The sequence below is a fragment of the Cavia porcellus genome, unplaced genomic scaffold (assembly GCF_034190915.1).
Source record: "Cavia porcellus strain 051 isolate PalLab524CR breed Dunkin Hartley unplaced genomic scaffold, mCavPor4.1 scaffold_27, whole genome shotgun sequence".
In the NCBI taxonomy this organism is placed as follows: Eukaryota; Metazoa; Chordata; class Mammalia; order Rodentia; family Caviidae; genus Cavia; species Cavia porcellus.
In genome coordinates, this window is record NW_026947510.1 from 6,331,849 (window position 1) to 6,348,377 (window position 16,529).

Sequence of the window (16,529 nt, forward strand, 5' to 3'; positions counted from 1 at the left end):
ACCAGGCAGCCTATGCGGGGCCCGCCCCTCCAGGTCACCTTCAGGTGCTGGGACCTGGGCTGTGCTAGCCTACTGGGTCTCAGCCAGCAGCGTCACATAGGCTAGGCACTGCTCACCAGTCCCGCTTGAGAGGGGGGTATATGACTGAAGTCACTACAGCGCCCTGTTCTGGCACGTCTGCCCGGTCCCAGAATGTCCTCTGTTGGAGCCTCCTAGATCGTGGAAGAGTCCCAGTTTCTCTCACTCACCGCAGGTTGTTGCTCGGCTCCCCACCCGTCCTGCTCTCAGCTCTGTTCACCGATTCTCGTTCTCAGAGCTTTCGCGTGTCTGTCTCCCGTCGGAGCTGATTCAGATGCAACCACCGCAGCAGGAAACACAAATCGCGGTTTCCAATGGCGCAGGCTCCAGCTTCCACGCTGAGGCTTTATCTGTTCCTGTTATAGCACCAGGATTGCATTCCCAGTTGGTTTCTCTCAGCCCAGTTTGTTCCTGGGTCAGCAGGGCATATCTCCTCTCTTGCTTAGGATTCCTCACTCAGCACCATTCCTGGATTCTAAGCTGGGTCTTTCAGAGAGCCTCCGTAGCTGCTGCTATCTGTCCGCCATGTTCTCCCGGAAGTCTAAATATTCCTTTGTTTTTGAATGAGTACTTTCTTTACAGGATCTGCCATCTTGGAATTCAGTAAGTCACAGTTTTCTCTGCCTAGTTTTATGGAGCATGGATTTGTGAGGTGCCCACCCGATGCCCAAGGTCCTTCTGTCTGTATACCCCAGACTGTGGTAACTGTTTAAGTCAAGATGCATCACTTGACTTTGGTGATTTTCCCATCACTTTGGTAGATGGGAAAAGCAATCGGCTCTCTGGTGTCTGCTGGATATAGTCTGTGAGGTAGGGGTTCATGCAGACCATTGGGTTTAACATTAATACTTTCAGATCCAGCCTGTTCTGAAAGCCACACTCTTCAGTTAGGGCCCCCGTCAGTGTAAGCCCAAACTCAGGAGATCTATGTCTACCCATCATCCTCTCTACAGCAGTCTTCTGTGACTATCTCTCACTCAACCACTGTGGAAGGGTAGCTCTGGAAACTCTGTTGTGGAGTTGTTCTGTGGCTCAGTTTTAAACAATTAGCCCCTTCCCAAAATGGCACTTGATTAAGCACTCTCTGGCAATATGGTAGGCATAGCACTGAAATTCTTCTCCAACCCCAGCCTGCTTTGAAGGAGTCACTTAAGGAGTAAATCTTCACACTGTGTTTGTATTTTATAGTAGTGGCAGGCTTTTCTTGCGCCTAGTACTTCCTGGGCTTACTTTTTGTCCAGGCATTATGGTCTTATCTGTGATCAGGTCTTTTGGTTGGTCAGTACCTCTGCTTCTTTGTGCCAAGGGAAAACAAAACACAGAGCCAGTGCAGAGTTGGCAGATGGCCCCAGCCAAGGTGTAGGATCCATGTGTATGGAGTTAGTCATGGGCAAATACACATAGCTGCTGCATTGTCCAGGGCAGGAGAGGCATGGCTATTTTGCCCTCTAGGCTGAATCCTTAATTTTTTTAAAGAGAAGAAGACATTTTCTAAGGTATACCCCAAGTGTCCACTGGAAAGTTTCATTAGATTGACATGGTTCTGAATGGGGGCACTGGCATAGGCTCCTGTGATCACTTCCCCCTGGTTGTTGTCTGGAAGCTCCTCAGGTAGAAGAGGGTAGCAGATTCCTCCCAGGATGTGTCGCCACCCCTGCGGACTGGGCTCCTGCAGCAGCCTCCTGTACCTCTTCCCTCTGCCATCCACCGTGGGGTGACTAGATCACAGGGGTGGTCCCTGTGCTTTCCCTCATATGAAGTGAGTCAGTGGCCACCTGCATGCCTGGCCCGGGCCCCACCCTTCCGCCGTCTTCTTTGGCCCTTCTTCCCTGTGCATGCCTCGCCAGGCCTTTTCACCTGCTGGGGCCTCTGCCAGCAGTGCTATTCCTTTCCCTTTTTTCTCTCTTCCTTTGTGCTTTTTATGCTCTTTGGTTTTTTGGGTTTTGTTTTTGTTTTTGTTTTTGTTTTTCTTTTTTCCTCTGCTGCTTAAGTCTCAGCTTTAGTTGAGCTCCTTAGAGGTGATTTTCCTTGACCCTACTTGTACAGCAATGGACTCCCCTTCACCACTATTAGCCTGCCCTGCTCAGTTCCCCTTATAGCCTACAACAGGCTCCATGTTTGTTTCTCACCTATGTCCGTAGTGGCCCACAGAATCCCAAAGAGTGGAACTTTACCCAGCCTGAACATCAGTTCCATGTGGAGAAAGATTTTAGAGTGACCTTGCTCTCTGCCTGGGGCACATCCCCTTAGGATAAGGAGAGCTCCTCAGAGAAGGACAAGGCCTGCTCTCAGGAGGGTCACACAGAGGGCTGTGAACTGCTGAGTGTGGCGCTTTGTCCAGCCTTACCTCTGCACTCCTTCTGAAAGTGGAACCTAGGATCAGTACAAAGAGCAGAAACATCTTGCTAACACCTCCATGGCCCAATGAGAAGCATCTGGTTCAAGTGCTTCTGTGCCCAACCCGAGTGACTGCCTCAGATCCCCAGTTGCATTGTAGCTCCGTAGCCGTGGGTTTTCAGCCTTAAAGTTCATAACTTCTAGCTGAATTATCATCAGCATTTTTTCATTCTTCCACTCCATTGCAGAGAATCATTGAAATTCACAGCATCACAACTCTATAATTTTATCAAGGGGCAGATCACCAATAAGTAATGGAACTGAAATTAAAATTCATTTCTTGATTCTTTTATTTTTATTTTCTGTCATGCTTTGCATTTTGTTTTCAAACTCTTTAGGGTTCATTTGGCCAAATATGTTTTTGCAGTTGTAAAAAATAAATAACAAGCAGCACCAGAGTAGAGCAGGCTGCCCAGTATTTCTCCAAGGAGCCCTCTCCTGGCTGCAAGGCTGCCTTACCTCCTTCCACACCCTGCAGGTGGAATGATTATGATGGTAGATTACCTTGTCAATCCTGTTCCCTACCAGCACACCCTCAAATTCCCTCCTGTCTATCCTCATGTGGCTGCTGTCCATCCAGGCTAAATGCTGTTTGGTGCACCAAGCGTTTGAAAGCTCTTTGCCTCCCTTCCTCATGTTTTTGCAGTAATGGGGATTGAACCTGAAACCTTTACATCAAGCTATATCCTCTGCTCTTTAAAAAATTTTTTTCTTTTTGTTTAAATTTTGAGACAAGGTCTTGCTGAGTCTCTAGTTGCCCGTGTGGAACTCAAACTTGTAATTCTCCTGCCTCAGCCTCTCATAGTGCTGGTATTACAGTATGCACCACCCTGCCTGGCTCTGTTCTTAAATGCTTATTGGATACTTTGATCTGCATCCCTTCATAGTGTTGGCAAATGCCTGTAAGCTAATGTGCTCCATGTAAATACCCTTTGGGGAACATTTCTTCAGTTCCTTCCAACCAGGTGCTGCAGGGCATTGCCAAAGGTGGAAATCATTCCCCTCTAGCCATACACAACGAGAAAGCTTTAGTTGACATCCAGCTCTCCTCTGAAGGTCTGATGGCCAATGTTTAGTATGCAGTGCAAATCAATTTTTTAAAACCCCTGTACGAGTATTACTAATTAGCACAGCTTTACTTTTATCTGTTGCTTTATGATGTGCAGAGAGAGAGAGAGAGAGAGAGAGAGAGAGAGAGAACTGACATATAAGGCTCTGATATTTCATTCCCTCATAAGGACAGAGTAGTTCCCCCCCCCAACTGTACACTCAGCAGCATACACACCCCCAGGAGTGACCAAGATGCTAAGACACTCAGCCAAACCCTAGAAAAGGCCTGATGCCAGTGCCAATTCTGAGACTTAGGCACCTCCTTCCTCATGGCAGCAACAGAGAGACATAGAAAAACACAGAGGGTATCTCCTCTCTGCCTTTCACACTTGCAGATACTTGTGGAAGGGTCTCACCTAGAGACACTGTCAGTGATGCTCTAATTAGAAATTCACACTTAGGCAGAGTTTAGGTGGCAGCCAGCCAGATGCATTAAGAAGTAACTACTGTCCCAGGATTGAGGAGTGCCTGAAAGGGAGGAAAGAGATGGGGGTGTCCTGAAGGAGAACAAGCGGTGTGCTAGGGCAGGACAGATCAGGCCATGGGTCAGAAGGCCCACTTCTACTGATTGCAGAGACAAGGCAGGGACAAGGACCCATCAGTGAGGGAATAGTGAACCACCTCAGTTAGAGGTGATGGAGGTAGAGCTCCAGAAATGTGTCAGATCTGGAATAAGCCAAGAATGCCTCATTCATTCCTCAGATGCCTGGCATCAGCAGTAAAAATACTGTGCTGCTCCTGACCCAGGCAGTTCCAGTAGAAACCACGGTGACAGACATGTTAGCAGTGATTGCAGAGCAGTGTGGGAAATATTGCTGAAAAGTGCGTGAGGGGTGGTTAAAATATATGGTGAGTGTTTATATTTTAAGAATTTATGCCAGTAAAACCACATGGCCATGATCCCCCTCATAATCCTCTCCTTGGCTTAAACATACTGATCTCATCATTCTTGACATTTTCTGCAGCAGCTCTGGAGTCCTCTTTCCTGTCTTTATGAAATGTGATCAAAAAATACAGTGAATTCTGCTACCATCCAAGCAAAAGGCAGACTTGAAAAGCGTGAGTGTCTCCTCATTTGCCTTATTCACTGGGCCTGCCATCTTGCAACTTACAAGTCTTCCTTAAAGTCACAGTAACCATCAGAGGTGAATATCTGAATTGATTAAGGACAGCAGAGCTAAAGATACTCACATAAGAAGACTTCCAGAACTACTGCAGAAAGTGGCAAGAACGAGGGAATAAATGTTGAACATGAGGGGGGGAAGATTTTGAGGGAAATCATGTGTCTATTACTATAAATTTTTTAAAAATTTAAATATTTATGTAGTTTTGACTACAGCTCATATCTAGTACAGAGTACCAAGAAGAGAATAGGTTTTGCCTGGGAGAAGAATAACTGTCCAGTGGAGGGGATGTTGTTGAGTCTCAAAGCATGAATAGGAGTTTCTCGGGTGGACATGGAAGACTTTACAGAAGAATCAATATCTGGAATATCATGGAAGCTTGGAGAATAGAAGACATTGCAAGTGAATTATAGAGGCTAGTGAGACAGTGCCAGGGTCATTAAAACCAAAAAGAGCCCTACCAACGGAACTCTATTGAAGGATTGCTCCGATAATGATGTGTAGGGTTCACTGAGGCAGAGGAAGTGAAGCAGCAGGGAGACTAGGGTGCGTTTGGTGTGTCCTCATAGTTCTCCAGTCATAATAGAGACTGAATGTGAGCAGCAGTGATGCGGAGGAGGGGAGAGACTCAAAAGATGAGCAGGAGGCAGAATTGTTTGAAGCTGGTTGCCTGCTTGACAGGGGCCCTGAGGGATAGGTAGCAGTGGTAACTGATGGATAACTGTCCAGGAACTGCATGAGTAGTGGTAACATTCACCAATGCAGGAACTGTAGGGAGCAGATACCCTATGAGAGAACCAGAAGATGGGCATTTAGAAGAAGAGAAGTACCCTGAAAGGAGTGTCTGACAGAGGGGCCAAGGACATGGGAATAGATACAGTCTGCGGGCAACAGGGGTTTCATCATTCAGCTACGGCTTAACAAGAAGAAGCTGTGGCAAAAACTGTCAAGCTATCTTAGACCGAAGCCAACATCCTGAGCTCCTCTTGCAGTGTCTCCAGAGCCCTCTAGGCTCCTCTATCCCACTGTCTCCTAGGCCTGGCAGACCAGAGAGCATGTGTGTCCCTCTCATTAAACAGCCCTGTCACTTCTCACCTAGTTAACTGCAGTCGCCTTCATTCAGCAGCCCAGGCTGCTTCCACTCCTCCCTCTGGGCAAACTAGATGGCGCCACAGTCAGGAGATCTTCCCAGAGTGGAACCTGGCTCCATCACTGGTCTAGCCACAGCCTTGGTGGCTCCCTGCCATGCCTGAAGCAGGCTCGGCTTGAGCATCGATAGCCCTGGCTGACCCCTGCCTGCACGTCTCTTCATCTTCAGCCACATTTGATAGCTACTCCCAAGAACCTGCGTCCTCCCTTCATGCCCATCAGACCTCTGCCCATGTGAGCAGAGGAGCCTCCCCTCATCAACTGTTTAAAACGCACCCGTCTTTTGGCTCCTTATGGCCTTGACCTGCTGTGGGTTTTAAGTGGCATTTATTACTGAGTAAATGATTTGTTTGCCTTTCCCTTATCCAGACTATGAGCTCTGTGAAGGCAAGGACTTCACCTCTGCTGTTTACCTCTGTGTCACTGTTTGTAGAATCAGACTCAATGAATAATATCCCCTCAATAACTATTTGTCAAATAAATAAAAGAAACAAGTAAACTATGATGTGCTGGGCAGTATGCTTAGCACGTTTGTATCCCACGGCAGTCAGATCCCCGGCTCACCCTTGAAAGCTAATAACTGCTTTCCCTTTGGACCACTGAAGAAGCAAGTTTAGGAAGGGGTCCCATCCCATGTTCTAGTTGGCTGGGGTCAGGAACAGGGATGGTGGGCATCTCTTCTGAGAGTGAAGGGGTATGAATACAAGCAGAGGCATAGCTGGTACAGGAAGATGATGGTATCAGCATGTGGGCATCTGTTGGCAGGAATAGTTCAGGCCTGGCAGCTAACATGGGGAAAAGCCCAGAATCACAAGAAACATAAGTTGCATGAAGATTCAGCTAAGGTTTGAGTGCAGATCTGTGGCCGCACAGCCTGGTGAGCTCTGGGCAGAGAAGGTAGGGGCCCTGAGTGGGGGAACATTTTGGAGCTTGCCTTGGGGGTCAGAGTCTGTGCCCTGCTGCCAGGTCTAAGGGCCTGGCTGGGAATGATGGGAAGTGTAGTCCATACTGAGAGAAGAGAAGCTGACAGGAGAACGGGAAAGACAAAGCCTGGGAAGGCTCAGCATGGACAGGAACTGAAGGCAGGAAGGGTGGAGAGGAGCTAGAGCGGATGAGAGCCAGTGTCCTGTGCGCCACAGGGTTACCATCTCAGGTCAGCAGAGGCTCTTGGAGAAAGTGGTTTGTGCAGCCTTCTTGGGGTAAGTGCAGAGCAAGTCAGGGAGAAGGCAGCGCACTGTCCCACCCAGATGACAACTGAGTATGGCACAGCCGGCCAGCTTCGAAAACTTGTTCAGGAACCAGCTGTTTAGCCACTTAACAGAATAAAACATCTTACTCATTCATCAACTGTGGAGCTGACCACATGTCCTAGGTTTTTAATTTTTCATATTGATGATTTGGGCCTTTTTATAAAGTCTTCTGTTCATTTCTCATTTGCGCTTTTTACTATTTTCACACTCGAGACTCTCTAAACCCTGAATATGTTAATTAGCAGTACTTTCCTTAAAATTCAGCATTCCTGCAAGCTTTGAACAGTGTTTGATAATTAGGCTGGTGAGCCCAGGACTCCCCCAGTGACCAGTGTTGGCCATGTTGACAGCACCTTGGCATGGGCCTCTCCTATCTTCAATCTGTTTCTCTCAGACTTCTGAGATTTACTTGGGTCTTCAGCCTTTGGCCCTTTTCCAAGCCACACTAATTTTGCTAAGAAGCTGTCTCCTGCCCAGGGTAGCCAGAATTCTGGGCATCACATTTTTCCACATGTAACTACCTTCAGCCATGTGTTCGCCTGTCTGTTATTTTTTTTCTCCTGAGAGACAGCCGGGCACAAAGGAAGCCCACAGGCCTGTTGTCATATGCTGCTCTTTTGCTTGAGGTTGTGGCATCTTGAACAGGGTCCTTTGCGTGCTAAACCTCAGTTTCGTCATGTGCCAAAGGGCAGCCCTCCCTTCAGACTCCGATTCTAGTACTTAAACCATGGTCTTTGCACTGAACTATAGCCCTCTCCCTTTAGCTGAGTTGCCCAGGCTGAGTCAGATTTGCCATCCTCCTGCCTCAGGTTCTGAGAGGACTGTGATTATAAGCATGTACCACCATGCTACTTTAGGGTAGTGATTTTTACCTTGAAGTATTGCTTTGAGCATCCCAAGAATTTTCCTGTTGGAAAGTCCCCTCCACAGTGCCTGGTCGAGGAGTGTGCCCGTGTATTCCTGTTTGATCTGACTTTTGAACAAATTGCCAGCAGGCCTGGAGCACACTCAGTAATTGTTGGCTCTTGCATTCGCCCAAAGCATTTGGTAAAATGCTTCCACTTTATGGAGAAATTCCAAATTCTTGATCCTCACTTAATCCCTTGGACCCCACTCAGCCACACCCTCAGTCTCCTCTTTGCCCTGGTCATATCCTGTGCTATCCCAGCTGATTCCAGAGCAGCCTGCCAGCTCCCTGGGCACTAGGCCTGACACAGAGCAGGAGCAGAGCAAACTTTCTCAACTAATAAAATAACTGACTGTGTCCTAATCATCTTTTTGATCTTCTCTAGTGGTTCTGACTTCTATTTCTATTTACTCAGCAGCTTCCTATTGAGAGCCTGCTGGGTTCCAGCACAGTTACAGGCCCTGGGGATAGATTAGTGAGTAAAAGACCTCAAACTCCTATCCAAGGAGACTTCCTTGACTCCTCTAGTACTCTCTGATCGCTTTTCCAAATACAGAGTATATTTTGTAGGTTAATATGCATTTGAGTAGCGGGTATTTGTTAAGGTTTTAAAATATGTATTGAGTGTCTACTGCGTGCCAGGCCCCATTCTGAGTACTTTATATGCATTGTCTCATTCAGCTCCCACGAAACTGTGTGGGCTCATTACTGATCTCATTTTACAGCTAAGGAGCAATAGAGGCAAGCACAGAGGTCTTGACCCTTACCTGTGGGTACACACTAGGAGGAGGGGCCCTGATCTAGGCACAGTCTGACTCCTCGCCTGTATCGCTGCTGCCCTGTGCTACCCTGTCTGCACTCTCCTGGGAATGCACTTTGGACCTTGGTTCTATCTTTGTGGAATGCTGTGCCCTCTCTTAGGCTTCTTGTCTTTCATGACACCACACATGGCCCATGCACACAGTAAGCCACTGACAAATTCTCTTTGCTTGGGTATCTTTCAGGGATCAAGCCCAAAAGTTGCACATTCAGCCCTGGTCAGTGAAGAATGGTGGCCCATTCCTGTCATTCCAGCACACTGGGAAGCCGATGTAGGAGGATAGCAAGTTCAAGCCCACCCTGGGCAGCATTGCTACTTAGCAAGACCCTGACTCAAAGAGCAAAAAAAGGTCTAGCTCTGTAGCATTGTGTGAAGGCCCTGGGTTCCATCCCTACCCTAGTACTACACATACCTACACATATACACATGTCGATTAAGCTCTTGGTCTGCACAAGCCTTGGCACCCTGGCTGCACTCTTCCCTGCACTCGTGTGGGCTTGCTGCAAAATTTCATGCCCCTGCCTCCTCCCCCTGTTCTGTCTCCCAGATGTGGGCTCTGCTATCAGGTAGCAGGCCAATCTCTTCTGCCCATGACATGTTTTCATTGTCCTCCCTTCCCAGCTTTCTCCCTGTGCTTCCCTCTTCCTCACACACTCTTTTGATCTTGCAAATCTAGGCCCTTGGAGAAATCAGACAATATGAAATATGAAAACTGCTTGGGAAGTAATTGAAGAAACACTGTGACTTTTGAAACCCATAGAGATAACACTCACACCTTCTTACTCACGTTATTTAATTTTTAATGGCAGATTTAATTAATGGAGATCAGGTCTACTTTCAGATGTGTATGCGGAGCAGCAGGAAGAGCTGGAGGAGGGGCAGCTGTCTGTCGGGAAGAGAAAAAGGCTTTCTAAAATTGGGGAGCAGAAGAGTTTAATGGGAAAGAAAATCTCCCATGAATAGTAGCTCGTGACCACTGGGTCACTGGGTGCTAACAGATGCCCTTCAGAGAGTTTTTCTCCAGAGAGCAGGTTCTGGGGTACCAGGGCTCCCCTGCAAGCACAGCAACTATGCTTCCCATCAGGCTCCCTGGATCAGATGGCCTGGCTGGGGAGAACTGGACTCCACAGTCCAAACAGCTGCTGCATTGTCCTTTAAAAAGTTCTTGTCTACCCTAGCACTCCCTCACTTAAGAAGCCAAGTGTTCATTCACCCCTCACTGCCACTGGGGAAGTCCAAGCCTTACAACCTGTACATAGGGTCCCCTTCATCCCTTGCTCCTGTGCTTTCTGGCAACACTGGTGTCCCCTCCTTCTCACACACCCAGCTGTTCCCTTGGCCTCCTCATGCTACTGTCTCTTTTCTCAGTTTGCCCTGTGGAATGTTCCTATCGATATGCTTACACATGCACAAAGTTCAAGATGCATGATTTTCCTTTCAGCATTGTTTGTGATAGCAGAGGACTGCAAACGGCCTGTGGGTGGGGAGCTGCTTGGGTTGAGCTGCAGAGTGTTCAACCACACAACAGAACATTTTAGAAACCCAGGAGAAACCACTTCAAGAAGTGAAACAATGAAGTGAGGCACATCACAGCTGCTGTGGTACGGTGTCAGGGACCAATGTGACTCGCTCGTTAGTGTGCTCACTCTGCTGTTCACCATGTATGCTGTCTGTTATGGTTTGTATCTAGATATTCCCCCAAGGCTTCACATGATCATAGGCAGGAGTTTCAGGAAGTGATTGAGTTATGGGAACACTATACTCATGGGTAGATTAGTCCACTGCTGAGTTTATAAGTGAATGTGGTGTTAAGAGTGAGGCCTGGTTGGAAGAAGTGTGTGGGCTGGAAGGGTTCATCTCCCTCACTGGCTTCTGCCTTATTTCTCTGCTTCCTGTCTGTCATGCCATCCTGCCTTGGAATCAACCAATGATGAGCTGAAGCATGAGCCAAAATAAAGCTCTCTTCTTTAAGATACAGGTGTTGGGTGTTGTGTTTCAACATCAAGAAAGTAACTGAGACATATTTTGATACCAGAGAAATGGGATGTTGCTATGATTTTACCTGACCATGTATTTCAAAGCCTTTGAAACTGGTTCATGGGAGGAATTTAGAAAAGTTTGGAGATGCCCACTGGAGAAGCAACCAGAGAATGCTGTGAGCCAAACTTAATTGGATATTCTGGTCAGAGCTCAGAATAATGCTGATTTTAAACAGTAGATGCAAAAGATTAGGCTAAGGAGGTTTCATTTGGGAACAAGGACTCCACTGATAGTCAGATTTCAGACTATGTGTCTACATTTTGCTCATGTCCTGAGACTTTGAAAAACTGAGATTAAGGGCAGCAGGATAATCTGGCAGAGGAAATTTCAAAGCAGCCCCTCCCTTCGGCTGTGGCATGGGTACCACTGGGGGATTTTAAACCAGTTCTACATTAAGAATCAAGAACAAATGGCTCTTGATTTTAAGTTTTGAGTTTCACCAGAAAAGAAGCTCCTATGAAATAGTGGTCTATAAAGTTGGAGCAGAGACCAACTTTGTATTGAAAAATATTACCATTAAAAAGAAGTCAAGAACTTTACAATAGGGCAGTAAGAGGAGTGCCTTGAAGATGTTTGGAAGAACAAGCAAGGGCCTGCTGTTCACAGGCTCAAAATTGCAAAAGTAAAAGGTTTCACCTTGAGAAGAGAGTCCCAGGGCTCCAGCGTAGCCACATAGAGAATTTGTTCTTGGGATTCAACTCACAGTATCTCAATCATCCAGACATTTAGATGTCTTTGTAGTCATAATTCAAGGGCCCAGCTACTGTTCTAGGTGGCAGCAGACCATGGCATTGTTCCCATAGTGCTAGCTTTATAAGCATGAAGAATGTAAGAGTTGCAGCATCAGGGATGCTTCCAGGAAGATTTCAGAAGGCCTGGGAAGCCAGGCAGTGTGCCCCTGGGAGGCCAGTGCTTGAAACTGCAAGAGTGAAGCTGAGATTTCAGTTAGATCCTAGGAAGTTTTAGAAATCAAGATTATGAAATGTCTGAGGAAAGCCAACAAGGAAGGAGCAAAGCCAGGCCAAGAGAGAAGCTATAAAAACTGTATCCTTCCGCAGTATTGTAGGGTAGAGCCAAGTAAGCCATTTGAATCTTACATCTTCACTGTGGTGCTGGACTCAGAGCTGCAGGATTTAATATTTTCCCTGTTAGGTTTTGATCTTTCTTTGGTCCTATTTCTATCCACCTATTTCCCCTTTTGCAATGGGAATGTTTAACCAGTGCTAGTGTATGTTGGCAGTATTTAACTTTCTTTTTGAGTTTTATAGTAGCTCACAGCTAAGAATTTGCCATGTCAGATAGACTTTAGAATTGGACTTTTGAGCAATGCTAAAATTGCTAGGACATGGCAACTCTTAGAGATGAATTAAATGCATTTTTCATATAGATGTACATGCATCTTTTAGAGAGCAGGGGCAGAATGTTATAGATTATATCTAGAAGTCCCCCATAGCCTGGTGCAATCATGGGCAGGGCTTTTGAGAGATAATTGCATCATAGGCATGCTATACTCATGGGTAGATTAGTCCACTGATGAATTTATAGCTAAATTTGCTTTGGGAGGTAGAGTCTGGTTGCAAGAGGTAGGTAATGGGGACATGGCCTGGAAAGATATATTTCCCTTCCTAGGTCCTCACTTGACTGTTTCCTGTCTGCTGTGCCATGAGAAACTCTCTTCCTCCAGGCCCCTCTGTCATGTGATCATGCCTTAGAGCCAGCCATGCCAGCTATGAACTAAAACATAAGCCAAAGTAAACTCCTTTAAGTTATAGGCATTGAATATTATGTCTCAGTGACAGGAAAGTGACTAAGAGATTGTCCTGCCTACTCTCATTATTTAAATTGTATATATTAATTTTTCAAAAACATTAATATAAAAAAATGCCTTGGTCCTGATAACTACTCCCAAGGAGAGCCTGACCCATAGTTTATACCCAGCTACCCTTTCATTGTGCCTGTAGCACCTGGCATGACTATATTCCTGATTTTGTGTTGTATGGGCACCCCCAAGGCCACAGTAGGTGCGTTTGTCTCAAAATCCTCTGGTATTTGATGAATGCTGCTGGTGACAGTTCTCCGAGGAGCTCCTCAATGGTGGCTAGTCATGGAGTCTGCCTGACTTATTCCTGAAGAAGAGGTTTAGTGCACTCCAACAGTTTCAGGAAAGCCAGAAGGGCAATAGTGTTCATGGACACAGGAAGCCACCCACCACTGTACTCCCAAGCTAGGGCCAGAGATTTTCCTGTGACAGAGGAGATTATGGTCATGATGACATCTGTCCCTGTGGGTTTGGTCAGGCAGATTAGATGAGGGAGGAATGGGTGAGGACAGGTCAGGATTTGATGGGGAATTTCACTCTGAGTCATTCTGAGAAATGATAGAGGAAGCTGCAGTGGGGTAATCTCAACCACTTCTTGGCCTGTGGGTACTTCCTATGACAAATCTCGCTGACCACATGTTGACTGTGAGCTGGCAACTCACAAAATTGCTTGTCACTGTCACTCAAGCCAGGCTGTTCCTGGACAGACAGGGTCCAGAATATAGGCTCTCAGCATCTCTCCAGCATGCCAACCTTCCCCTTGACCCTTGAGACTGACATCAACAGATGACAGCCCAAGGGTGACACCAAAGATTCCTGTGGCACAGCTACAGGAAAAGAGATTTGGGCTGGAGAGGCCTAAGGCATGGGTTGCCTGAGGAAAGGACACTGACTGGGATCAGCAGGGGCAATTGGGGTAATGCGTATATTAGCTTCAGAAATGTCAGTGGTACAGAGTGACTGTGCTGGTCCAAATGGGAGCCATGAGCTGATACAGCCTGTCTCTCAGTCACCCCTTCTGGCAGTTAAGAAAACAAGGTGCAAAAAAAGTCCATGACTGTTATGGTTGATACATTGTGGCAACTTGACAAGTTTAGAAGTTTAACTGAGAAACTCAGCAGGGATCCAGGATTCTTACTTTGTGAATATCCTCAACCCTTGCAAAGGAGGACAAGGAGATTTTGTGAGTGCTACACCCGTCTGAAGAGGGAGAGGGCGTGGCCTGTGTGCAATAGAAGGGAGGAGAGGAGGCTTATTTTCCCCCTTTTGCTCTGGCTGCTGCCTTGAAGTATTGCCCCTGTGCCATGCTACCCTGCCTTGGAGCCAGCTGATTATGGACTGAAACCTCCACAAACTGTGAGCTAAATAAATCTTTCCTTCCTTAATTTTGGGTGTCACATGTTTTGTCTCAGCAAGAGAGAAAAGTAACCAAGACAGTAGCTTACCCAGAGACCACAGGTGTCATGTGCCAGCACCAGATTACTGTGTGGCCCTGTAAAACACACCACATCCTGGGGATGGCCCTTGAATGCAGAGGCTGAGAGTCTGATCTCACTAGCATATCAAACAAGAGGCCTGCATGGAGAGCAAAGAGGCCAATTTGACTCACAGACCTCTGTCCTTAGCCCTCACCCAGGACAGTCAGAGTTGGTGAGCGTCCGACTGGTCCAGACAAAGTCATAATGGCTTAGGTTAGAAATGAGGCTCTGGAGAGAACACCAGTACCCTGGTGCTGAGCATTTAGTGTTGCCTGGGAAGTTTGGGAGGGAAATCTACCTTTATTTCATGCCTACTATGTGCTGGAAACATTGGCGTTTCCCCACTGGCATTGCTGACTACTGAGTGGTGTGGGTTTTCCCCCAGTTCAGAGGTGAGGGAATGAGAAGACAGATAAGGAATCTTGCCTGAGCCCGCTCAGCAGGCAGCTGGGGAGGGAAAGGCTCAGAAATAGGTCCCATCTTCCTCGGCGGTGCTGGGCCCAGCCCAGAGCAGAGTTCCAGCACCAGGCAGAGGCCGTGTGCCCCAAGTGTTCTCACTTGGGCTGCTACTCCACCCCCTAACCCACGTCACTCTCATCGAACTCCCAGTCAACATGTTCTGGGGCTCAGGGGCAGTGGAGAAATCCAAGGCGGCAGGTTCCAGCACAGACCTGCCCCCATGCCTGTGGGTCTGTGCGATGAGGTCCTCTGCCTGCCTGTGCGGACTTCCATGCAGACCTGTCTGGCCTTCACGTGTATGTGGCTGTTCTGCTTGCATAGCTTTGAGCTAAGGACCATTCATTCCTATGCCTAAGAACTGGCAACTCCTTTTGTGCAGGTGCAATCAAGTTAGGCTATCCCTGTCACAGACAGACCAGAGAGCATAGCCTTGTAGCTTTGCAGTCCCTTCACTGCCATTCAAGCTCCTTGAAGGAATTGACCTGGGACCCTGAAGCTTCTGTTGGCTCAATTGTAAAGCATGAATTGCTTCATGGCAGCTTTGTGGGGCAAATATGATCAGATCTTGGAACCACAAGGCACCCGCTGCTGTCTTCCTCATGTCCACTGGGGAGGTCTCACCTCTGTCTCTAACCCTGGCCCTCCTAGGACCATTTGACCTTTCTGTCTCAAGCCATTGTGTTCTAGAGTCCACCTCCTGTGAAAATCAACTGTGGCTTCTCCCTGCACTTAGGTGTCTGTCTGTGGGCCTCATAGCACTGCCACCTGCAGTGTGGTGGTAGGTGGAGGGCAGGTGCATCAGAATCCATCTCTGAGAATCAGTAAAGTAGCTAGGGATTCACAGGGAAAAGTGAGTGCTGGATCTGGGCCTGTGAGGCACGGAGAAATTAAGTGACTTCCTCAGAGTCACAATGTGGCAGCAGGCTGTAAGCCTGGTAGATATCTCTCTGCTAAATGGCTGTGCTGATGCATGTGTAACACGTTTTCTCAGGGTCTCCTGTAGCACTCCAGACCCATGGTTGCTGTGCCTATGAGCAAGATAACAAGGTAGGGAGCAGAGTGTGTCCCAGACTCAACATTCAGACATAGGCTGGCACTGCTCTGGCTATGTGACTTTGAGCTCCTCCCTTCATCCCTCTGGGCAGCAGAGTCCTCTTATAAAAAACAGAGAGTAGATAAGAACAAGACTGAGCAATGTTTCTCTTTAAAAATAGTGAATGTTTTAGTCTCTGTAGACCATGCACTCTCTGTCACTACTACACCACTGTCATTGTAGCACTCAGGCAGCTGTAGACAGTAGGTAAACAATGAGTATGGCTATGTGCCAGTAAAACTTTATGTATAAAAACAGGTGGTAGGCAGGTTTGTTCCTAGGTGGAGGATCTTGCAGAGTTCCTCCAGCCTTCTGCAATCTGCAGCAGTGGTCAGTGTTGGATAGTAGCTAGAACCCAAGCAGTGGATTAATCACCAGTCTGCTTTGATGCTGGTCAAGAAATTAGCATCTGTCGATTAATAATGTGGTTTCATCCCCATGAGGGAGCCAGAGGGAAGTTTCAATCTTTGGTAACCAGTTCTGTTTTTGTCTTTGTAGAAAGCCGAGATGTATAAACTGTCCTCACAGCAATTCCACGAGGCAGCTTCGAAAGCAGAGAACACAATCAAGTAAGAATTTGCTTATTATTCTTTGTAAACTTGGCCTGCATTTGTGAAAATTCTCTCATGTGGCTTGAAGCCTGCTGCCACCTGCCTAATTTCAAATTTCTCTAATAATACAGGCAACCATCTGTTCCTCCACTCTCTCACCTGAATCTGAGGTAACCATTGGTCATCAGTAATTGGACAAATTAGCACTCGGTTCTTCCCAGCTCCTTGGCAAATTGGCGTGGGGCTGAGACAGA

General features: G+C 47.2%; 1 protein-coding gene across 10 annotated transcripts in view; it reads left to right on the forward strand.

Moving 5' to 3' along the window:
* Chchd6 (coiled-coil-helix-coiled-coil-helix domain containing 6) overlaps positions 1-16,529 on the forward strand; it is a 235,369-nt gene that overhangs the window by 180,886 nt on the left and 37,954 nt on the right. For 7 of the 10 annotated variants that reach the window (XR_010043706.1, XR_010043705.1, XR_010043707.1 and 4 more), the window contains one exon: positions 16,223-16,293. Coding sequence is in view for 6 of the 10 variants with exons in the window: in XM_063237791.1 (XP_063093861.1) it covers positions 16,223-16,293 (71 nt within the window). In the remaining 4 variants the exon portion in view is untranslated. Of the gene's footprint in view, positions 1-16,222; positions 16,294-16,406; positions 16,446-16,529 lie in introns of all 10 variants that reach the window. The other 3 variants (XM_063237790.1, XM_063237792.1, XM_063237793.1) reach the window with 1 other exon arrangement.